At 37.1% G+C, this 23,684-nt stretch overlaps 1 protein-coding gene across 1 annotated transcript in view; it reads left to right on the plus strand.

Annotated features, from left to right (window-relative positions):
- The window catches only part of LOC118735542 (cadherin-86C-like), a 403,126-nt gene that overhangs the window by 25,011 nt on the left and 354,431 nt on the right, over window positions 1–23,684 (plus strand). The window contains exon 3 of the mRNA XM_036465349.1: window positions 6,262–7,570. Coding sequence (XP_036321242.1) covers window positions 6,262–7,570 — 1,309 coding nt within the window. The remainder of the gene's footprint in view (window positions 1–6,261; window positions 7,571–23,684) is intronic.

The raw sequence follows: 23,684 nt of genomic DNA on the forward strand, positions 1-23,684 counted from the left end.
ATCGATAACTGTGTCAAAAGAAAATTCCTTTTTATTTGAAATTTTATTCCAAAAGGCGGGTCCAATATGGCGACCAAATTTTATAATTTTTTCGAGGTCGCTGATTTCAAATCTGATGTCGGATTTTTGAAATAGAAACTGGCGGATCCAATGTGGCGTTATCGTATTCGGAGCAAAAAAAAAGAACTTTAGAATAGCCAAAAATATTTTGGCGTTTCAATTATAAATACTGATAAGATAATAGTTTAAATGTAAGAATGATGAACGTCTAGCACTATTCTTTATATGGGAGGTACGGCAAATTTAAGCGGGCCAATGGTCCAAAACCTTATATTGGTGGATGCATCACACATGCATTCGTTGCATAGTTACGACTTTTGGCACGCTGAAATTGAAAAAGGGCACAAGGTGCGGTGGTTACGTGACTACTTTGAAAACCAATTTCGGGTTTTTGTTACAAATGTTGAGCGAAATGGTAAAATTTTTGGTATCGACTTGATAGAGGAACTATGTCTGTGCCCTTGCCATGCACATGTTAAAGCAATTACTTTAAATACTAGCGAAGAGGTCATAACAAATTTTACAACGGTCTTCAACGACTCACTGGACCACTCCAATTTCTTTTAAAGCGCATTTACAGCTGAAGTCCAACGCGGGAGCACCCATTGTAGTGGAACTTCAAAGCCTTAAACGCACAGCTAAATGTTGAAGAATTATTTCAAACCTTGCGCGAAAGTAAGTTATTCGCCAAAATTGTCTTGTCCGATGCATAGCTCCAGGTGGAAAAGGACGATGAATCGAAGAAACTTACGGTCGTCAACACGCCAACCGGCCTATTCGAATACCAATGCGTACCTTTTGGCGTAGTCAGCGCACCAGCTACATTTCAGCGCCTTCTCGATCAAATTATTGTCAATATTCCTGGGTGCGTTAATTATTTGGATGATATCATAATAGGAGGAAAGTCCTTGGATGACCTAATTGAAAGTATAGAACAGGTCTTTAGACGCCTACAACACAAGGATTTACATGCCAATAACCCAAATGCAGTTTTATGCAACGGGTTTATCATTAATGCCAATGGAATAAGCCCTACCAGTTCAAAAGTTCCAGCAATAAACGAATTGCCGCGGCCGAGCAACCTCAAAGATTTGCAGGCATTTTTGATAGAATTAATAGTCAATTTATTAATAATTTTGCACAAACAGCCGCTCCGCTTAATAAACTCCGCCCCATGAACGAGCCATAAGTGGGGATAAGAGCAAGATAAGTCGTTTACTGAGCTAAAAAGGCAATTATCAACTACACCGCTGCTTTCGGATTTGGATGACAAATTAGCAATCTTGCTAGCATCAGACGCATCATCACATGGCATTCTTGAGGTCTTATCCCACCGTCTTCTTGATAGCTCGGAGAAACCAGTGACGTTTGCATCTAAAACCCCAGGCGAGAATCAGAAGCGTTACAGCCAAATTGAAAAGGAGGCCCTGTCGATTGTCTTTGGCATTAAGAAATTTCACCAGTATCTTTATGGCCGTACGTTTACGCTTTTGGCAGACCACAAGCCACTGGGGACAACATTTAGCCCGGATAAGCAACTACTGGTTCTAAAGATTCAACGACTTCAGAGGTGGGCCATCACGCGAATGGCTCACCGCTATGAAATTCAGTATAGAGCAACTGATAAAAATATGTAGTAACGCAGATGCACTATCGCGTTTACCTAAGGAACCCGAAGAACAGTATTTCGGCTATATGGAGGCAGGTGGAAAAAAGTCATGGTGACAGTTGATTAAAAAAAAAACCGGTTGGACTTAGAGAGAGAAAATTAAAAGTCATAAACACAAATTTTCACATCATTCACTCACCCCTCCTCTCTACGAACGGTACATTTCCAAGGAAATACTAGAACCGGCGCGATATCGACTAATCAGTATAGTTGGCTTTGACGCTGAACTAATTAAAGGAAGCGCTTCTTTTTCAACAGTAATCAAGTCTTTAAGTGACATGGAATATTCAGAAGAAGGTATTTATCATTTATTTGGTGTTGTCCTTTTTTACCAAAAAATTGATTTGGATATTAAGATGCTAAAAATTATTAGTAACACTTAAGAAAGTCTAAGTTCGGGCGGAGCTGAACATTAAATACCCGGCGCAAGTATTAAATATATGTATTCCACCTTTCCGAAGGCTACCGCTACATGGTAAGCCGGGGTGTATAAATTTTAAGTAAACTAGCATCCTTAAATTTCGAAATATTGAAATTTGAAGCATTTCTGAAATTTACCGTTATATGAAAAGCGGCCGTAATTTTAGTCCGATTTCAACAATTTTCAACGGTTTGCTTTTATGTGGCAAGCACAATAACCGTACCGAGTTTGGTACAAATTGGTAGAACGGTTAACGAGATACACATATGTGATCATAAAAGCGCCTCATTTTCCAAAATTTTATCATAAACGTATTTCCTGGTAAAGAATTGTTGCAACCATCAATTTTGAATCAATTAGCTTTAATATTTACTGATTTATCGAGGATTTCGTATTTCTAGAAATTACCGTTATATGGGATGTGGGCGTGGTTATTGTCCGATTTTAAAAATTTTCAGTCATTTGGTGTGCTGTACCAGGGTCAACAACTGTGCCAAGTTTGGAAATTGGTGCAGCGGTTACCAAGATATACACATGTAACTATAAGTGGGCGTGGCTACGCCCATTTTCCAAAAATTTTTAATATTCTTATTTTTCGTCTAAAACTTATTCTAAATGTCAATTTTGAGTGAATTATCTTCAGTACTTACTAAAATATCGCAGTTATCGTATTTCTGAAAATTACCGTTATATGGGAGGTAGGCGTGGTTATTGTTCGATTTCGCCAATTTTCAATACCATCTGTCCTACGCCCAAAAGAAGTGCATGTACCAAGTTTCGTTAAGATATCTGAATTTTTACTCGAGTTATCGTGTGCACAGACGGACGGACGGACGGACAGACAGTCACCGCTTAATTGATTTCTCGTTTCATTCTGCTCATTTATGTATACATTTGTCTATATCTATCTCGATTCGTTTTGCCTGTTACAAACAACCGTTATGTGAACAAAGTTATAATACCCTTGCGCACAAGTGCGCTGGGGGATAAAAAAAAGTGTGAGTACCGGTAGGTCAGGTCTTGAAATTAGACACATGTTTTGGCAAATTTCATGTTGTTTTCGAGAATATAATGGGATCTCTTTGCGCGACGTTGCAAATATATGAAAGTGTTATTTTCTTATTTTTTCGATTTTCAGCCTTTTTGCGTAATTTCGAGAAAATAGTTTTTCGAACTAGGAAAAAATCACACCAAGTATTGGGAGAAAAAAATGTTTACAGCTACGTAATTTTTATACCCGAGCGCACTTGTGCACAAAGGTATTATAACTTTGTTCACATATACAAATAGACACATAGACAAATGTATACATAAATGATCAGAATGAAAAGAGAAATCGATTGTGACTGTCTGTCCGTCCGTCCGTTCGTCTGTGCACACGATAACTCGAGTAAAAACTGAGATACCTTAACGAAACTTGGTACGTGCACTTCTTTCTGGCGTGGGACGGATGGTATTGAAAATGGGCAAAATCGGACAATAACCACGCCTATTTATGGTTAAATGTGTATATCTTGGTAATCGCTGCACCGATTTCTTCCAAACTTGGCACAGTTGTTGGCCTTGATATAAAATACGATACGGCCGAAAATCTTTGAAATCGAACAATAACCACGCACAAATCCCATACAACGGCAATTTAGAGAAATACGAAATCTTCGGTAAATCAGGAAATATTAAAGCTAATTTATTCAAAATTGATGCTTGCAACAATTCTTTACCAAGAAATACGCTTTTGATAAAATTTTGGAAAATGGCGGTGGCACCGCCCACTTATGATCACATATATGTATCTCGGTTACCGTTCTACCAATTTGTACCAAACTCGGTGTGGTTATTCTATTTGCCACCTAGAAGCAAAACGTTGAAAATTATTGAAATCGGATTAAAATTACGGCCGCTTTTCATATAACGGTAAATTTCAGAAATGCTTGAAACTTCAATATTTCGAAATTTAAGGACGCTGGTTTTCTCAAAATTGGTACACCCCGCCGGGTATTTAATGTTCGGCTCCGCCCGAACTTAGAGTTTCTTATTTGTTAAGTATAACCTTTGTTGTTCAGACAGTGGAAAGCAGAAAACAATAATTAACCGGAATTCCACCACATTTAATGATTGGACCCATATTTTTTGCGAGTTGTAGACGTTATGTTGATCCAATCTTCTCCATATTTTACCTTTAAGGTTTCGTTATAAAAGAGAGATAAGTAACTAAACTACATAGAAATCGGATGAAAGTTAAAGCTACCGCCTACAACAGTGTAAGGCGTGGCAATTATCCGATCTTTATCAAATTTCATAATTGCTTATCCCTAAGTAAAATTAGACCACGAGTCAAGTCTCAGCGACAGGTTAACTATTATTTCCACCTGCCTCCATATAGTCGAAACACTGTGCGACGTTGACTTTGATATAGGAAATCTATGCTTTCAGGTGGACGTTGAGTAACAACTAGACAAATTCCCGTTAAGCGAATCACGCCTTCGCAAACTAACTCACCCGATGTGGTTCTTAAAAAAGTAAGCAAGTATATAGAGGTGGGGTGGCTGGAAAACCTCTCAAAAGCAGGCATCGAGCAACGCGTACCTAACTGCAGACCTTGTCAAGAGCACAGCTCTTCATCTCCTGCACCAGAGTTTTCTTGTTCGCCTGCAGCTGATGCATCTTGGCATCGTATCCATTTAGATTTCGATGGGTCATTTTTAGATTCAATGTGGCTATTGTTGTAGATGCCTATCAAAATTTCCATTCGTAGTAAAAATGCGACATATAATATCCACTGCGACTATAAAAGCCCTTAACTAAATTTTGCGACAACGGGCGACAATTTATAGCCTCCACATTTCAGCAATTTTGCACCGACCACGGCATTCAGCATCATATACACTCATTAGATGCGGTAGTTGTGAAAAATGTTGCTAGGGGCCTTGGATTTCGGGTATCATTCTGACAAATCTTGGAGGTGTCATGTACAAAGTGAAAACCGATCAAGGCGTACTAAGGAGGCATAACAACCAAATCAAGACCCGAAACAAAGGTTATAAAAAACTCTCTTCAACTGGAGAAAAACTGCGCAGAGACGACATACTAATGCGACGATCAGCACGTAGCGGAACTATGAAATAGTTGCGGAGGAGATCATGTATCGTAACCCGAAACTAGAATACATCTGGAAACACAATTTTGCTGTTTTCCATGTATCGTTCTTCTTTTGTTCTGTCAATGAGGTTTGCTTGCTTCTTGGTTCTTAGACGTCGCTTTCCCGTGCGCCTTTTCACGCGATTTAATTATATTTCCTTATTTTATATTAAAATAATATTTGTAACTTAAATAAATTAGAGCTAAATACATTCATACTTAGTTTAACGTTAAGTTGTTACACGACCGTAATCAAAAAACAGAAACAAAAAAGCTTTTTCTAATAACCGTCGCCCCTCGGCAGGCATGGACAAACCTCCCAGGTTTCCGACCACAATCAAATAATAAAAAGAAAAAAGCTCTTTCTAATAGCGGTCATCCCTCGACAGGCAATGGCAAAACGCCCAGTGTATACTGCCATGAAAAACAGCTTCTCATAAAAATACAATCGCCGTTCGGAGTCGGTGTAAAACTTTAGGTCTTTATTATAGTTGTATAATATAAATTTAATTAAAATTAAACTAAACAATGATTAACTTGAAAAAAAAATATGTGATATAACAAAAAGAAAAAAATATAAAGCAAGATGAAATAAAATAAAGTGGGGATCGAACCTGGGTGCGACTGATTTGCAGTACACATTGGTAACCACTTAGTTACCGTGGATGCGAACTTGCTTGCACTGTTTTCTCACTTGTTTGCTTTATTTATTTTTGGCCGCTGACCAGTGTTATCATCGAAAATTTCCTTGACCCGAATTAGTTTTGGGAAGTAACTATAAGAATTAATCCTTATCAACTGCAGTTAATTCCCGAGATAATTCCGAATTGAAAAGTTGATTCAGATCAACGCTGTCGCCTGTCTATGCTTTTAATCTGCACTAACTGACTCTTTAATTGGTTATTAACTGCGTTACGTTATTTTGATTAATTTTCATTATATAGACAAATACTACCATTTAACATCTTTTCAGCTATGTCACTAGGGTGGATGAAAATGCTCCACAAGGAACTGCTTTGACATTTGCGGATCCATATTTGCCTCGTGTGTACGATGATGATACCGGAAAAAATGGAGTCTTCTCTTTAACCTTGCTAAACAATAACGGGACATTCGAGATTACACCCAATGTTGCTGAACGCAGTACTTCATTTCTAATACGTGTACGTGATAATGTGTTATTAGATTACGAAGAACGCTATTCGGTGCAATTCCAAATTTTAGCACAAGAATTAGGACCAGCAACAAATCTTTCAGTAGCTGCGAATGTCACGGTGTACATTAACGACGTTAATGATAACCCACCGATATTTGAACACCCTGTGTATACTGTAGAACTTCCAGAAAATATGACTGTCGGGACCAAAGTTGTCCAAGTTAAAGCCAGCGACGTAGACAAGGCAGGTCTAGGCGGACGTGTTCGATATACAGCAATTTTGGGCTATTTAAATACCTCATTAAATCTAGATGCAGAGTCAGGGCTCATCACAGTATCGACCAATAATCACGGTTTTGATCGTGAAATAATGCCGGAATACCATCTATATGTAGAGGCCCGCGACAATGATGGCACTGGTAATCGCGCTCAAGTTCCTCTGGTTATAAAATTAATTGACGTCAATGATGAAACTCCAATCTTTGAGAAAGATCTTTATGAATTCATATTATCGGCAGGCTTGAAAAGCTTTACATCCATTGCTGTTATACACGCCATTGACAATGATGCCACAGCGCCCAACAATGAAGTTCGATATGAAATAATCAATGGTAATTACGAAAATAAATTTTATTTGGATAAAATAACTGGCGAATTGATAGTTCGAGAGAAAATAACGTTGCGATCCAAAACGAGATTACGACGCCAAACCTTATCTAACAATGATGGCGACATATTCCTGCTAACTGCGCGTGCTTATGATTTAGGAGTACCAGTGCGGTTCAGCACGACTACTATCCGTATATATCCACCGGAGAGTCGAAGCCGTACTCTGACTTTTGTAGTGCCAGGCGGAAATCCTGACAAAGCGAAAACTGAAGAAACACTTTCCACAATAACGGGAGGAAAAGTAATTATACACGATATTAGACCGCTGCAAGCTGATGAGCTAGTCGCCAAAACAATTATGGGAGCAAGTGTAGATGCAATGAAAAGAAGTATTGTAACCGCCGCTGTCCTGTATGATAGCTCCTCTGTTGTAGACATATCTCAGATTCAGCAACGTTTATCGCAGCACAATAGCTCGTTTGCGATAATGAATGGTAGCGATACAGTGGAAACAGACGTAAGTATTAATAGATATGTTTTCTTTCGAATACTAATAACACTGCGTAATAGTGGAATTTAAATTATAATGTAGTAATTGTAGGCCTAGTCGAGTAATATAGCCTCCATATAAAAATTTTAAATTAATTACACTAACAGCCGAAGTCATGGACAGTTTAATTATTACATAAATGGCTGCTCAGTATAGATTTGAAGGGTACCATGACATAACCCATTACTGCACGGCATTACTGCAATTTTAAAATTTGGAATTATGTCACTCCTTATACAGTAACTTATATGAGTTATACTTGGAGTTATGTCACTTCTTATTAGGTGTCATAACCCCAATTGGTATAATGTCATTTTTGAGGCTAAAGCATATTTTCCCGGTCTCAAGAAAAATAAAAAAAGCATATAAGAACACACTAAAGAAATGAAAAATAAATTTTCTATTAAAATCTTTTCTGCGCAAAAATATTTTTTCTGCTCTTTTCCGGAAACACAGAAAAGATAATTCTACTTCGCAAGGGTTATAATCTCTAACAGCGTCCGAAGGCCGCCTACGCAGAAAGATGTTCTGCGCCAAAATACTTCCGCCCCTCTGTTTTGGCAACACAAAAAGAAGAATTCTACTTAGTAAGTGTTATAATCCCTAAGCGCGGCCAAAGGCCGCCTACGCAGAAGGAAGTTCTGCGCAAAAATACTTCTTCCCCTCTTATTCGGCAATACAGAAAGGAGAATTCTACTTAGTAAGGGAACATAATAAACAATTGCTTGTATCCACATCGTAGAACCTTAAAAAACGTCGCGTCTAGTAAGTATTGATTCTCAGTTATACATAAATATGTTGTAATATTAGATCGCCTATAGGCGTTGACAAGAAAATATTGTAGGCAAAGCCAGCTCCTATGACAGTGTTTTGACAAAAATGTCATTTATCATTATTCTTGCACATTCTAAATTCTTTTGGTTTGCAAAATTACTTGAGAGATTTGGAATTTTGTCGTCTTTTCGTTTGGAAATATTTCACTCCTTATATAGTGATATAACGACAAGTAAAAAAATGGGGTTTATGTCACTACACAAGAAGTGACATTACCCCAAATTTTAAAATTGGACTATGCCACTTGGGGCTATGTCACGGTACCATTCGAAGAATTTCCCACTCAGAATCAGTTAATAATTCGTTAACGGCATTTAATGGACAATAACGTTGAGTAAAGAAAACCCTTAGGGCCGTTTCCTAATGTTAATAATAAAGCAGTAAAGTTGCCTTTACTAACAGGGCAGATAAATTGTTCCTCAATTTAACTTGTTTTCGTTTTCTTTTCTTACCGGTAAAAATTAATTTGTTATGCCGTAGAGTGAAACTTCACTACATTTCCGAGAGTGAAACTTCACTACATTCGTCATAAAATTTCAAAGGTTGGTTGTATAAGCAAATATAGAGCAAGAGCAACTGTTAGCAAAAACCAAAACCTTGGATGAATAATGTAATATATCTGACTCATGCACCAAAACCAAACCAAAATTTTTTATTGGGTACAAATCAGAGTTCGGCAGTGAATAGCTCAGCTTATGAATATGCTCACATGCTCATGAATCACCCCATTGTTCACTCAAACTTGCTCTCACTAAAAAATGTTACTCTCTCACAATTGCTTAGCTTGCTTGTAAACTAGTGTATACCGCTAGATGAGTTAAGTGGCTCATAGTTTATTCATGAACACATACACAAATTCAATAAAATTTTACTACAGACTTTTTAATAAGAACTTTGAGATAATTCTAGTTTGCAGTTTTATACCTAATTAAATTATAGCTAGAAAGGGGATGGTGTTATTATTATGGGTGAACCCGCCAGCAAATAAAAATATGAAAAACCAACACGAATTCTTAACCAATTAAAATTTGCAGTTCATTAATCAGGAATTCTGGAATAAGTAGCACTTGTTGGCAAGAGTGATTCTGTGTTGGATTTCAATGCTGACATTATTATCGGTGTTAATGCTGGTTCTGTTTGATAACAGGAGATACTTCTTCTTGTCCTCGTTTACCACCAGACCCACTCGCTTTGCTTCCCTATCCAACTTGGAAAAGGTAGAACAGACTTCAAGGTTTTTGTTACCGACGATGTCGATGTCATCGACATAAGCCAGAACTTGCACGCTCTTTTAGTGAATTGTTCCTGAGCGGTTCAGTCCTGCAGCTCTTATTATCTTCTCCGACATCAGATTAAAAAAGTCACATGAAAGGGAGTCGACCTGTCTGAAACCCCGTTTTGTGGCGAACGGCTCGGAGAGGCCTTTCGCAATTCTGGCGGAGCTGGTGGTATTGCTCAACGTAATTTTACACAGCCGTATGAGTTTTGAGGGGATACCAAATTCAGATATAGCGGCGTATAGGCAACCCCTTTTAGTGTTGTCAAAAGCGGCTTTAAAGTCGACAAATAGGTGGTGAGTGTCGATCCTTTTCTCGCGGGTCTTTTCCAAGATTTGGCGTATTGTGAATACCTGGTCTATGGTGGATTTTCCAGGTCTAAGGCGACACTGATAAGGCCCAATCACTTCATTGAGTTGATGCATGCACCTTATCAACTCCTCGCCGCCGTACTTGAATAGCTCAGCTGGCAGGCTGTCAGCTCCAGCAGCTTTGTTGTTTTTCAGAAGCGTTATTGCTATACGTACCTCGTCATAGTCAGGCGGTGGAACGTCGACTCCATTATCATCGACTGCGGGCTCGGGTTCTTCTTCTCCACAAATTTCCGTGCTGCTACCATTTAGTAGCGTGTAAAAGTGTTCCCTTCATAATTTAAATACGCTCTGGACATGAGTTACTAGGTCGCCACTATTATTCTTATAGGAGTACGCCCTGGTCTTGAAACCATCCGTAAGTCGCCTACCTCTCTGGTAAAATTTTCGGGCATTCTTTCTGTCGGCCAGAATTTCAAGCTCTTCGCACTCACGTATTTCGGCCTCTCTCTTCTTATTGCAGCAAATACGTCTCGCTTCCCTCTTCAGATCCCTATAGCGGTCCCACAGAGCGCGCGTTGCGCCCGATCGCAGCGTGGCCATGTAGGCGGCATCGTTTTCCTCTGCAGCTTCCTGACACTCCTGATCGTACCAGTTGTTCTTTCGGGCTCGCTGAAATCCGACTACTTCTTCGGCGGCGGTACTTAGTGAGCGGGAAATGTAGTTCCACTGCTCGCATATGTCTGTTTGTTGAAGAGTACTCTCTGAGAGCAGGTGTGAGGGTCGAGTAGCGAAGGCGTTGGCTATCTGTTGTGATTGCAGCTTTTCGACGTTAAGCTTTCCTTGCATATTTGGGCGCACATTTTTTGCTGCACAGAGGCGAGTGCGTATCTTGGCTGCAACAATATAGCGGTCCGAGTCGATGTTTGGGCCTCGGAGTATGCGTACGTCTAAAACACTGGAAGCGTACCTTCCCTCTATCACAACATGATCGATTTGGTTTCACGTTTTTCGATCCGGAGACAGCCACGTATCTTGGTGGATGTTCTTATGCTGAAACCTAGTACTACATATTACCATGTTTCGGGCCCCGGCGAAGTCGATCAGCCTCATTCCGTTATCGGCCGTTTCGTCGTGGAGGCTGAATTTTCCGACAGTGGCGCCAAAGATCCCTTCCTTGACCACCTTGGCATTAAAATCGCCAAGTACGATTTTGACATCATGTCGGGGGCAGCGCTCATATTCACGTTGCAAGCGCTCATAGAAGAGATCCTTGGATGCCTCATCCTTCTTTTCCATCGGGGCATGGGCGCAGATGAGCGAGATGTTGAAAAATCTCGCTTTGATGCGGATTGTGGCTAGACGCTCGTACACCGGGGTGAACGACAGTACTCGGCGACGGAGTCTCTCTCCCACCACAAATCTAACTCCGAATTGGCGCTCCTTTACATGGCAGCTGTAGTAGACGTCTCAAGGCCCCAGACATTGCTTGCCCTGCCCGTCCAACGCATTTCTTGGATGGCGGTGATGCCAGCTTTTGTCCTTACAAGGACATCAATCAGCCGGGCAGAGGCACCTTCCCCATTAAGGGTCCGGACATTCCAGGTGCATACCCTCAAATCGTAGTCCTTTAAACGTTTGCCGTGGTCGTCATCATAAGGGGGTTGTCATCCGCGGCTCTGCCTTGCTTCTTCACTGGATGTGGTTTTTACGTGGCGGGTCCCAAACCCAGCGCACAACCCATTTGTGGGACGGGGATGGTTTCGCAACCAAATACACGTTTATATAGCGATCCGCTTGCTCGAAGCAGACGCCCGCTTGCAGGCGCACCTACTGGTGAACAGATGCTGCAGACTTCAGTGAGGCCTTAAACCGAATAAGTCGGAGTGGTCCCACCGAAGCTCCCTCTCTTTCTGCCGTGACCCAAGGCTCCGCTCGGATTGGTTACCGCATCTCGCACATGGGTTGCTCACGTTGCCCAGAGTGCGCGAACGAGGACGCAAGAGTCGGGATTGAGTATAGCCATGCAACTGTAACTGCATACCCAGCGCAACGACTATACCCCATAGCTCTAACCGGCTAAGACTACTAAATTGAGACGAAACTTGCGCTGAATCGTTTAAAATAAAGTCTTCGTGAAAAAGTATTTTCTTGTAATTTTCGGTAGAATATATCCTTCTGGAAACAATTATTTATACTTGTTTGCCATCACAAAATACTGAAAGCTAGATTTATAAAATATAATAATCTATTACATGACTATATTCCTGGAATAAAGTGTGATTTATTTAAAAAGTGGCCTTTTTACACACGTTTTTTTTAATTTTTCCCAAAAATGTAAATACTTTTATTTCTAGAAATTCCCATTGTATTTTTAAGTTAAGTTTTTAATTACATTAATTTCATTTAAAAAAATGTACTAGCTTTGAGTTTTATTATTTTTTGTCAATATTTGTGTGCCATTAAAAATTTTTTGTTTTTTATAATAAAGGAAACTAGTAATAATCCCCGAAATTCGGCGTGCTCCGTGGTCTAAAAAATCTGTATATTTATTTATTCTAAAAACCACATGCATTGGTATTTAACTTTAACTTTGGAATTTTGGCAAGATCATGCTACACTCCGTACGTATACATAGCTGGCCATGCGTAAAGCAATCCCCTTGTTAGGGTCTGACCTTACATATTTATTGTTATTGCGAACGCTACAATAGTTTTGAATTGGCGTTTATATACATAGGGAAATGTTGATTCGCTGGGCTGTAAATTTATATGGGGTAGTAAAATTCATTTCCCTTGTGAATCACATGTTCATTAACTAACCCTTTATATGTACATACATATTTGTATTGCGGCATTCAAAGAATTATATTGTAGTTCTTTAACTATTAGGCGAGACCATTATCTAAAACCCTTCATATGTATATATTTAGGTAGCGGACTAACATCACAACTGCTCCGAGTTTTAGTATCAAGTCATGAGGTGCAACTCTCGTACTCCTACATTCTCCTGTGGATATTCAGAACCGACAGTAGATATCGACGCCATAGTAAACATTTTCTTTTACGTACAACATAATAACCATATCTTTATTAACTATCGTACAGTGCTTATTTTTTGAACCCGGAATTAATCGATCCTTCAAGTGGTGTTGATTAATTACTCCGAATCGGTAGTTAACTACAAAATTTCAGTACAAATAAATATCTTATCTTAATTTTTGAGTCCGGCGAGAGTTCTCTAACCCGCAAGAAAAAACTGAATTATATTATTTTTAATATTTTTATTGAGTTTTGTACCACGATTGTTTATACAACAAAGCTCAATAAAAATATTGAAAATAAAATGTTAATAAGCCACAATAACATTGACTAAAACTAAAACTATCAGATTCTCTGAAACGAAAATATATGGAGAGTTTAAAATACCGTTCTCTCAGTCCGTCTGCCAGGACTTCTATTTTAAGTGTTCCAGCTTTTTAAAAATATACAAAATTGAAAATAAATTTACACTATTTAGAGACAAAAGCAACATTTTTGTTTTGCAGATCTACTGCTGTATCGCTACCTAATTCGTACGAACGTAGCAATGCATTGCTCGATATGAAACAAAAATAGGGACGAAAGCGAATAATTGGAACTATTTTTCATTCTTTTATGTCCCTCTGAGACAATGCTTTGCTCAATGTAAAAATTGTAAAAGCTTTCGACGCAAATATTTAGAAAGTGGTTCAATGAATCTTAAATGTGAAAAGTTTGTGCAAAGTTTCAGATCGAGCACTTTAATTTGATGTATAATAGTAGATCGCTGGGAATAAGCGCCTTGTTTTAGAATAATATTTATGTAGATAAATAAAAATGAGCGAAAAAAACATCTTTATTTCTTTACATGTGGTCATTGTTGTTTAGCAACAAAATCCTTGTTATAAAATAGAATAGAAGTGTTTTTTACTCTGTACTTACAATATTGCAGTCAATAAAAATCACGACAAATATTTTTCATATTTCTGCTGCTTGAAAAAGTACCTATTTGACCGTTACTGTAAATTTTCTTGCTAAACGGGCATATATTTCTTGAGAAGTAATTTAAGAAATTGTGATCGAAGCACATTTCTTTTTAATTTCTTGAACGTCATTATATTTGAATTTTTCGTTTTTGTTAATGGCCTTATTCCATATATGTAGTACTTCGCATATTGCTAGTACATTCAAAGTACATTCCCCAACATCAGAGTGTCGATATACTCAAAAAAGAAAGAGAGATCCGATAAGAGAATGTACCCAAACTGACATTTCTACTTTTCAAAATTCAGGAGCGGTTTAACAAATTCTTATTGAAAAATAATTCAGATGAAAAATTAACAAAAAATACAATATTTGTATATCTATGAGAAACACTGCAGGCGCTGTGGTGGCAGAGGAAAAACGTACCAGTTACAGAAGGACTTGGCATCAGATGGCATTTCCAGTTGGCATTCATACGCACAGAACAGAAATGAATAGCGTGCTTTATTGGATTCGGTCAACTATCATATGCCACACAGCTTCATGTGTAAATAAGTTTTGTTTTATGGCGATTTCTTTTCTACAAAAACTGTTGCCTTTTCAATGCCCTCTCCTTAGTATTTGTGCGTAGAGGGCACTGAGAAGGCAACATTTTTCGGTAGAAAAGAAAACGCCATTAGTTAGGAAAAACACCTCCTATTTTCCAATTTTTCGGATATCGAAAAAACGAAGAGCTTCGAAAAAAGTCGACATATCGAGCCCTAAGCGCAAAAAAATTTAGGATTTTTTTTCAAAACTTACTTCTTGAAGCAGAAATAGTCTAGGACCTAGAGTCTAGATGAACAAAAATCTGACAGAGAGTAAATATTTAGAAAATGAAAGCAAATTTTAGCCGAAATGCCGATTCAGAATAAGAAAATATGCGTAAAGTCGAATGCGTCGATTCCGAAGCGCCCCGCAAATGAGAAATTGGTCATTTAATTTTCTTTTGTGGCGTATGTTTGGACTTTAGGGTGTATGTCGAGAATTTATTTACACTTTTAGCGGTGATAGCGGTAAATACACATCATAATCGCTGTAAAAAATTTCGAATTATGGCCAGACCATGCGTTCTTCAAGTTGTCAAGACAACTCCGCACAGGTGCAAAGACTGTCTAAGAGCGTTTATGCATCAAAATTTAATTTTGAACAAAATTCGTTTGCGTTAACTGCGGTTTGAAGGAAACATGAGACCGTAAAATTTTTATTTGTTTGTTAAATTCTCTGATCCGCCCCTGTTGTGATATGGCACTTCATTCTATGTAGTAGTTTACAGATATACACGTATACTTCTACAATCACAAAAATTTGCATAGGCTGTCTATCTTTGATTTCGAATTGAAAACACATTGTGATCATATTGCATGGTGGAATAATAACAAGGTGTTGTCAGTAGCGACGTGTTTGTTGTGATTTTGACAAGATCGGCATGCTTATTTTCAGTGCTGCCGATCTTAATTTTTATACTACTATTCGTTGGGAAATAGTATCTAAAATACTCCATTTTAGTAATTCGTTTTATCGCAATTTTTAAAGAACTTGGTGTTTTCAGAACAATATTAATATTTAAAATTGCTGGATTTGTATAATTTTTGTACTCAAAAAGTAGAACAATAAAAGATATCGTGGTTATCAATGGAGAAAAACTTTCACAAAAATAGTAAGGAAACGTGATTTTTTATATTAAATAACTTTTGCTGCATTGTCATAATATTGAGCCAAATGAACTACTGATACATTAGAATAGAGTGGTGGCATGGTTAAATTAGGAATTCGCTTATATTATCGATATTTATGTGTTTTAATCTATTTAGAATATCATTTACAGTCTAATAGGAAATTGTCTTATTTTACGGCTTTTACTTTTTTAAAGTTACAATATATGTCCAAACTGTGTGGAGCTGCCGATACAAACATATATTAAGGCTTATAAGCCTGTAATTATACATTTTTCTACATTTAATTTGAAGTAGTATGCACCAACGGAAAGAAAAATGCGTTAGGCATTTGGAAGCTACTAAAATACAAAATACCACTTCCAGGAAGATGGTACAAATGTTTTTAAATTTCCAGCGCTTCCTTTTGTAATTTCGATATTTAAATCTGAAGTTAAAAGATAACAAAACTAATACGAAAATAAGATGATCAGAAAAATTACATCTTGATGGGTTTGTTGAATTTATTAAATAAAATCGTTTAATAATGTTAACGTAACTACATACACATAGATTAATTTCCAGTTTGGGGTTGGAGTGAGAAATACCATAAACGTAAGTAGGATGCCAATATCCATTGTATTTCGAAGTTAAATTGCATTCTTTTTATGTGCATATTTTCAATACATATGTATATCCTGTACTAAACTTGTTTGGTTTCGTCTAAGAATACTCAAATATTTACACTTAATAACTGTGGAAAAAATCCCCATCTCGAAATTTGCTAATTCATTTTTAAGTATTAACAAATTTGCAACATGAACAAATTATGAAGCTTCAAAACACCCAGTATCCATCAAAAAGTTGTTTACTGAAACTACCTTAACTTTTAACATGGTTTAAACAGCTTTATAGATTGATGTTTTCAATTTATAAACCTTTTTAAAGCTACGTTATTTTGTATGAATATGGCTATAAGTTTTAGGTAAAAATATTTTTTCATAGAATAGTAAATATATTGCGATTACTTTTTATACCGATGCTCAATTTGTCCCTCCCGCCACAATTTAAGTTGAAACATAAAAACTATAATTACAAAATAAGAAAGTAAAACCGTCCTAAATGTATGCATACATACATAATAATAGAAAAACTTCGATACGAACAAGTAGTACCTGATTTTACATTCATGCTGTCCACTTAGTTCAAAGAGTTTAAATTTGATAAACATAATTCTTTTGTATTAAAAATGTTTCATATTTATACCTAGGGCTTTATAATCAAGCAATTTGTAAACTCTTATTTGCTAAAAAAAGTTCCTTGCACTTAATTTCCATACAACTTTATTTTCTAGCGTTTGCTTCGCAGCGCAACTGCTCAAATGGCGTAAGTGGCTTGCGAGCAAATGAGCTCTTGCGTTTATTCACAAGCCTTTCAGATTCATAATTGTAAGCGAAACGAAGCTAGTGAGCAATATGAATTGGAGCTCATAAGCGAAACACTTGTGATTACTTGCTCAACACAAGCTCACTAGCGCCATTCACACTTGCTCACTCTCCGTGATTATTTCGCTTGCTTCACACTTAAGCTCGTCGGCGATTTCAAGCATCCGTTGTTGGTTACCCCAGCAACGAGTACATGTGTGAGTGTCGGGTTGAATGTCGGGTGCTTGAAGCTTGCCCGGCGACACTCAAGCATAAAGCGTCAACACCATTTGCAATAAAATTTCGTAGTGGGCGGACGTAAACATGTCTTCATCGGATGACGATTTTTTGCTACTTGCCACTGCAGTAGTTTTATTAGAAAAAAAGAAAAAAAAAGAAAGACTAAAAAGAAAAAGTTGTGGATGAAAAGTTTATATACGCATAAGTTTCAATAAACCGCAACGTAAAATCTTTATCTTCCGCGAACTTGCTCATTTTACATATCACAACAAACTAACACACTAATGCTTGTCAACGCTTTGCGCCACTATCAAACAGACCGCCATCAACACGAGCCGACAACAAGTACGTGTGACACGACGAGCTTTAGTTTCTCGCAAGCAGCTCAACGTTGTGTTTTATACATTCAGTGCAGGACTCTAGTACAAATTTTAAAAGGTTGCATCGGGTGAGCAACAATTTATCGATTCGAGATTTTAATGCGCTGATGAGAAAACGAAAACTCGTATATCGAGACTATAAAGTGGCCGGTAATCTAAAGGTTAGATGAGAAAACGGCCCTCACTAAACTTTTAATTTTTATTATTTCCTATTGAGTATTTAAAACTAAGCGAATATGTATGTATAATTCAGAAGGACTTATACTTAACTACATACATATACTTCATAACAAAATTATTTCACAAAAGTAGAACAAGTAGTAAATACATAAATTAAACCAGCGTGTGGAGTCTGCGAAATCCCAAAGTTATTGTATTCCTAGTTCGGGTATGTCAGTTAAACCTTCGAGAAATTCAGAACCCATGATCTTTCGTCTTATTTTACATAGTACGGGACATTTTCATAACAGGTACCGCAAGATTTCTGGATCTTCTTCACTTCTGCAGCTACGTCTAATTGCACCCCTTCAGCTGTGGAGGGCTACCGTTGCTCTTTTAATACGCTCTTGGATATTTTGTGCCCAGGTCAGCTTTTTGTCTAGTACTATGCATAAATATTTTGAGTATTCCCCTACCTTCTAGCAGGGAACTGAAGTGAGACTATTTTTTACTTCCTGGTAAAAAGCCCTAGGTCAGTTTTGTCTCGGCTAAAACCCAGGCCTGTCTCCTTGGTACAATTTTACAACGCTTTTATCAACTTGCAATGTTGTGACTCCAGAAACTTTCGATGTTGTGGATCCAGAAACTTCCAATGTTGTGGATCCAGAAACCTTCAATGTTGTGTGTCCAGACACCATAAAACCTTTGATTTGCAAAGTTCCTATAAAAAAGAATAGTGCATAGGGCGACATATACCTCTACAGTTGAGAGGTAGATGTCGCCCTATGCACTATGTAAGTTAACACAATATTTTATGAACTTCTCAACATAGCCAAAACAACATTACATAAATTCCATTCCCACAGAATATTCTGCAAACATAGAAACCGTTCGCATATTTTGGAGTCTTGTTGCAACCAAAAGTGCAATTGCGCTGCCCGCGCATCCGCTAAATTCTTAGTTAATGAAACTGAACACCTTTAGACTGCGTTTATACACGAAAACTTTTGTCGCCGCGATTTTTACATTCCCTTTTGGTGTTGCTCGTTTCATTTACACACGGAGATTTATGTGTATGCAATTGTTGTTGTCAGCTGTGAACAGCGGTTCAATTTACACAGGCGAACGAGAGCACAAAGCGTGTTGCCCGAGCACGAGCAACTCGGTGCCCCTCTCCTTTCCTCGTCACGCTCTCTCCTACAAACGTCGAGTTGCGGCAACAAAAATCGCCGTGTGTAAATGAGCACTTAGTGAGCGAAACACGCGCAACCGCTTATTCACTCACCCCACCAAATACTTCTGCTGAGCGCTACACGCGCAAACAATATTTTGCTGACCAAGCATATTTGGTCACGTAGGCAGGCTCAGGAAGGGTAGCTTATAGTTTTAGCTTTAAGAATATTACAGTCTTAGTTTTAAGTTCAAACCAACAGGCACATAGTGCCGCCTAATCAACTTAATCTTTAATTTAGTTTAACCAACAGGCACATAGTGCCGCCTATTCAACTTAATCTTTAATTTAGTTTAACCAACAGGCACATAGTGCCGCCTAATTGACTCAATCTTTAATTTAGTTTAAACAAAAGGCACATAGTGCCGTATAACTAATTGACATATATTTAATTATAGAAATAAACCAAAAATTTTTAAATAAACAAAAATAACGTCGTGTATTTATTGGCGCCCAACGTGGGGCACGGTTTAAAACGTAAAAAGTACGCGCGAACCATAAAAATTAGTTTGGCCCCTTAGTACCTACTTATGAAAAAGGGAGGGAAGTGATTTCCCAGCCAAAATAAAAAGGAATATTGAATAAGCGGGCATAAAAATAAGTGTTTAAATTTAGAGAAAATCTTTGAATAAAATTCAAAAATAAATAATAGCATCAAAAGAAAGAACAACAACAACAAAACCAACTGTAAAAAAAGTAACAACACCAGCGATGGTGGCAAAAGAACAACAAAAACAACTGTAAAAAGGTAACAACACCAGCATTAGTGGCAAATGAACAACAAAAACAACTGTAAAAAAGTTACAACAACAACAGCGATAGTGGAAAAGGGAACAACAAAAAAACAACTGTAAAAGTAACAACAACACCCAGAATGCAGTTAACGATAGTATTTCTCTTTTTCCTGAACCTTATTTTAAGGGATGGTTCGTTTGAAGTGTTAGACTACACTCAAACAGAAATCGTTATTATGGAGGACGGAATTGGCACAATTCAAACAGGGACCTACCGGATTATCCACATGACAAACATAATGGAATACTATACAATACTACAAGAACTAAACAGAAACTTCATTAGAAACATACCAGCTAACAACCCCTTTTACTCTTTTATAACAGACGAGATAAATAACATCAACGCAACCATTAATAACATCTTACGTAAATACAAAAATAAAAGATCCCTAGACTTCATAGGATCAGCCTGGAAATGGATACCTGGCAATCCTGACCATGATGACTTGGTAGCCATCAACAGTAAATTTCAAGAAGTAATTGAAAATAATAACCAACAACTAGTAATTAACAAAAATATTATCGAAAGAATTAACAATATCACACAAATTAGCAACTCAATAATAAAGTCTCTAGGAAAGAGTAACGAATTTCAAACCACCCTAATACTTCATAACAATTTAATATTGGCATAATCAAAGATGAGTTAGAAAATATTAAAAGAGCAATTCATTTAACATTATTAACTCAGTTATTATTATCATTCAAGAAGCTCATAGAATAAATACAATTTTTATAGAAGAAAATTTACAATTTGGCTTGTTAGAAGAATCTTTGAATTTTGCAGACGTTCAAATTGCTGTAAAACATAACTTCCTAATTTATATGATAAAAGTACCGAAAACCGGTAAATAAATTTGCAAATCTATTATAATTAAGCCTTTAAGTAAAAACGAAACTATTTTAAAGATAAATTTTGAAAAATATTGAAATGTAATGAAGAATATTATGGTATAGAAAAAGATTGTAAACTAATAAATGAAATAAGGATTTGCAAACAAACCCAAATTGTTAATTTGGAAAACGAAAATTGTATAAGAAATTTAATAAAGAATAAACCATATAAGTGCACCGTAACAAACACGGAACATGTTAAAAATATTGTTGAAATAAATAGTGAATTAATACTTTTAAATAATTTCGAAGGAAATATTACTACTAATAATAATACTAGGAATTTAAAAGGATCATATTTAATAAGAATCTTTAATGAAACCTAACCACTAATAACATGAATTTTACAACTTTAGACCAATATAGTCTGAGACCATTGCCTGCCTTAATCCAACATTCAAATTCACGTTCAGAATTCGAGGAAGTACTATCCTTAAAACTCATGAAAGAGCTGAATATAAAGAATATTATAAAAATATGTTCTCTGAACCTTTTATTGAAATCCAGCTTATTCACTCATTTTGGGCTATAAGCCTTAGTACTTACCATATTTTCAATCTTCAGATGCAAAAAGCGCAGAAATTCTGAAATAATTAATAGTAAACCAGAATCATTTCAAACGCCGGTAGTCAAAATGCCGCAGCATAGGAGTCTAAACGACATCCCTTTTTTTTAAATCAATCGGGAACGATCGGAATTTCGGAGGGAGGAGCTCACACAACATTTTATAAACTTCTCCACATAGCCAAAACCACATTACATAAATTCCATTGCCACAGAATATTCTGCAAACATAGAAACCGTTCGCATATTTTGGAGTCTTGTTGCAACCAAAAGTGGAATTGCGCTGCACGCGCATCCGCTAAATTCCTAGTTAATGAAGCTAAACACCTTTAGTGAGCGAAACACGTGCAACCGCTTATTCACTCACCCGAACAAATACTTCTGCTGAGCGCTACACGCGCAAAAGCTATTTTGCTGACCAAGCATCTTTGGTCACGTAGGCAGGCTCAGGAAGGGTAGCTTATAGTTTTAGCTTTACGAATTTTTCAGTCTTAGTTTTAAGTTCGAACCAACAGGCACATAGTGCCGCCTAATCAACTTAATCTTTAATTTAGTTTAACCAACAGGCACATAGTGCCGCCTAGTCAACTTAATCTTTAATTTAGTTTAACCAACAGCCACATAGGGCGCTTTTATAAGACGTAGCTGTTGCCCAACCGTTGGCTATTTGTCTTAGAAACACACATACTATGTTTATACGCACAGAATAATCGACTTAATTGAAAGCGCATTGCCACCGTACACATTTCGCTCTAGTGTTTATATTTACGGCTTTATATCGGCATCAAAATAGCCGTCTTCAAAAGCAAACAATAAGCTGTTTTCATTTGACATTTTATAAGTTAACATAATGGAAAGTGATAAAAATCTAGTTTTATTCGGCATTATAAAATCGTGGCAAAGAAAAAAAACGATTATTATTAATCAGCTTTTAAATACTGATGCGATTATTTGGAATTTGAGCGGAACAGCTGATCTCCAATTCGCTTTGAGTGAGAGCGGTGTTTAAACACTATTTCTAACTGTCTGGAGAAATAAACTACCGATTTGAAATGGAGTGTGAGCCAAAACACTTCGCTCTTTCAAAGCGAATTGAAATTCAGTTTACACATATGTTTTGAATCGCGGCGAAATGAATTAAAGCGACTTATGAATGCGTATAAACGTAGTTGTAGTTGAGTAGTTACGCTCAGCCCAACAGTTGGCAACTTTCCACCATTTTATCCAGCGGAAAATGTTTACGCTACCTGAACTCAACGTATTGGGCTTAACCTAAACAGTAGATCGAAAAGACTTACGCCGCTTATATTAAATTTAACGCCGCTTTGTTAGGTGGCAGTTGCAAACAAATTTATTATATTTTATATAACTGACGTGATAAAGTAACTAAAATATTTTATAATAATACTACGTTTCTAAATATATGTTTTTAAGATGTTTGCTATATAATTTTACACTGTTTAATTCATTGTTACATTGAACGATTTTTTCAACACGGCGGCCGCTCAGCGTTGAATTCTAAATAGTATCGACGCAACTATTTATATTTGTTGCAATTTCATTTGTTTACATTTATCAGCTGTTCTTTTGGCAGCACATTCGTCAAGCCGTTTCTAAGACGTAACTTTTGGGGTCAACAGTTGCCAGCAGTTTCGTAGCAGATGAGCTAAGCAGCTACGTCTTATGAACGCGACCATAGTGCCGCCTAATTGACTCAATCTTTAATTTAGCTTAAACAAAAGGCACATAGTGCCGTATAACTAATTGACATATTTATACCTTTCATGAGCATGAAATGGTATTATAACTTTGGTCCGATGTTTGTAAGTACCAGAATAAGAAGAGATAGACCCATTAAAGTGTATACTTAAATGATCAGAACGGCGAGCTGTGTCGATTTAGCTATGTCTGTCTGTCTGTCTGTCTCTCTGTCTGTCTGTCTGTCTGTCAGTCTGTCTGTCTGTGTGTCTGTCTGTTCTCCATTTATGCAGCTAAGAACATGAAATTTTGCAATCCTTCCACCAATTATCAACAGAAAATTTAGAGTGTAATTTACAAAGATCGAGTCACTATATCCTGTAGCTCTCATACAACTGATTGTTCAGATATACGATTTTTCGTTATAACTAATCCATTTAAATAGCTAGGCACATGAAATTTTGTTGTCACTCATTATCAAAAGAATACTTTCAGTGAAAATGGCGAAGATCGGGTCGCTATAACCTATAACCACCATACAACTGATTGTTCAGGTATGAGATTTTTTGCCATA

The sequence above is a fragment of the Rhagoletis pomonella genome, unplaced genomic scaffold (assembly GCF_013731165.1).
Source record: "Rhagoletis pomonella isolate Grant_MI unplaced genomic scaffold, Rhpom_1.0 Rhpom_scaffold_00001, whole genome shotgun sequence".
NCBI lineage: Eukaryota > Metazoa > Arthropoda > Insecta > Diptera > Tephritidae > Rhagoletis > Rhagoletis pomonella.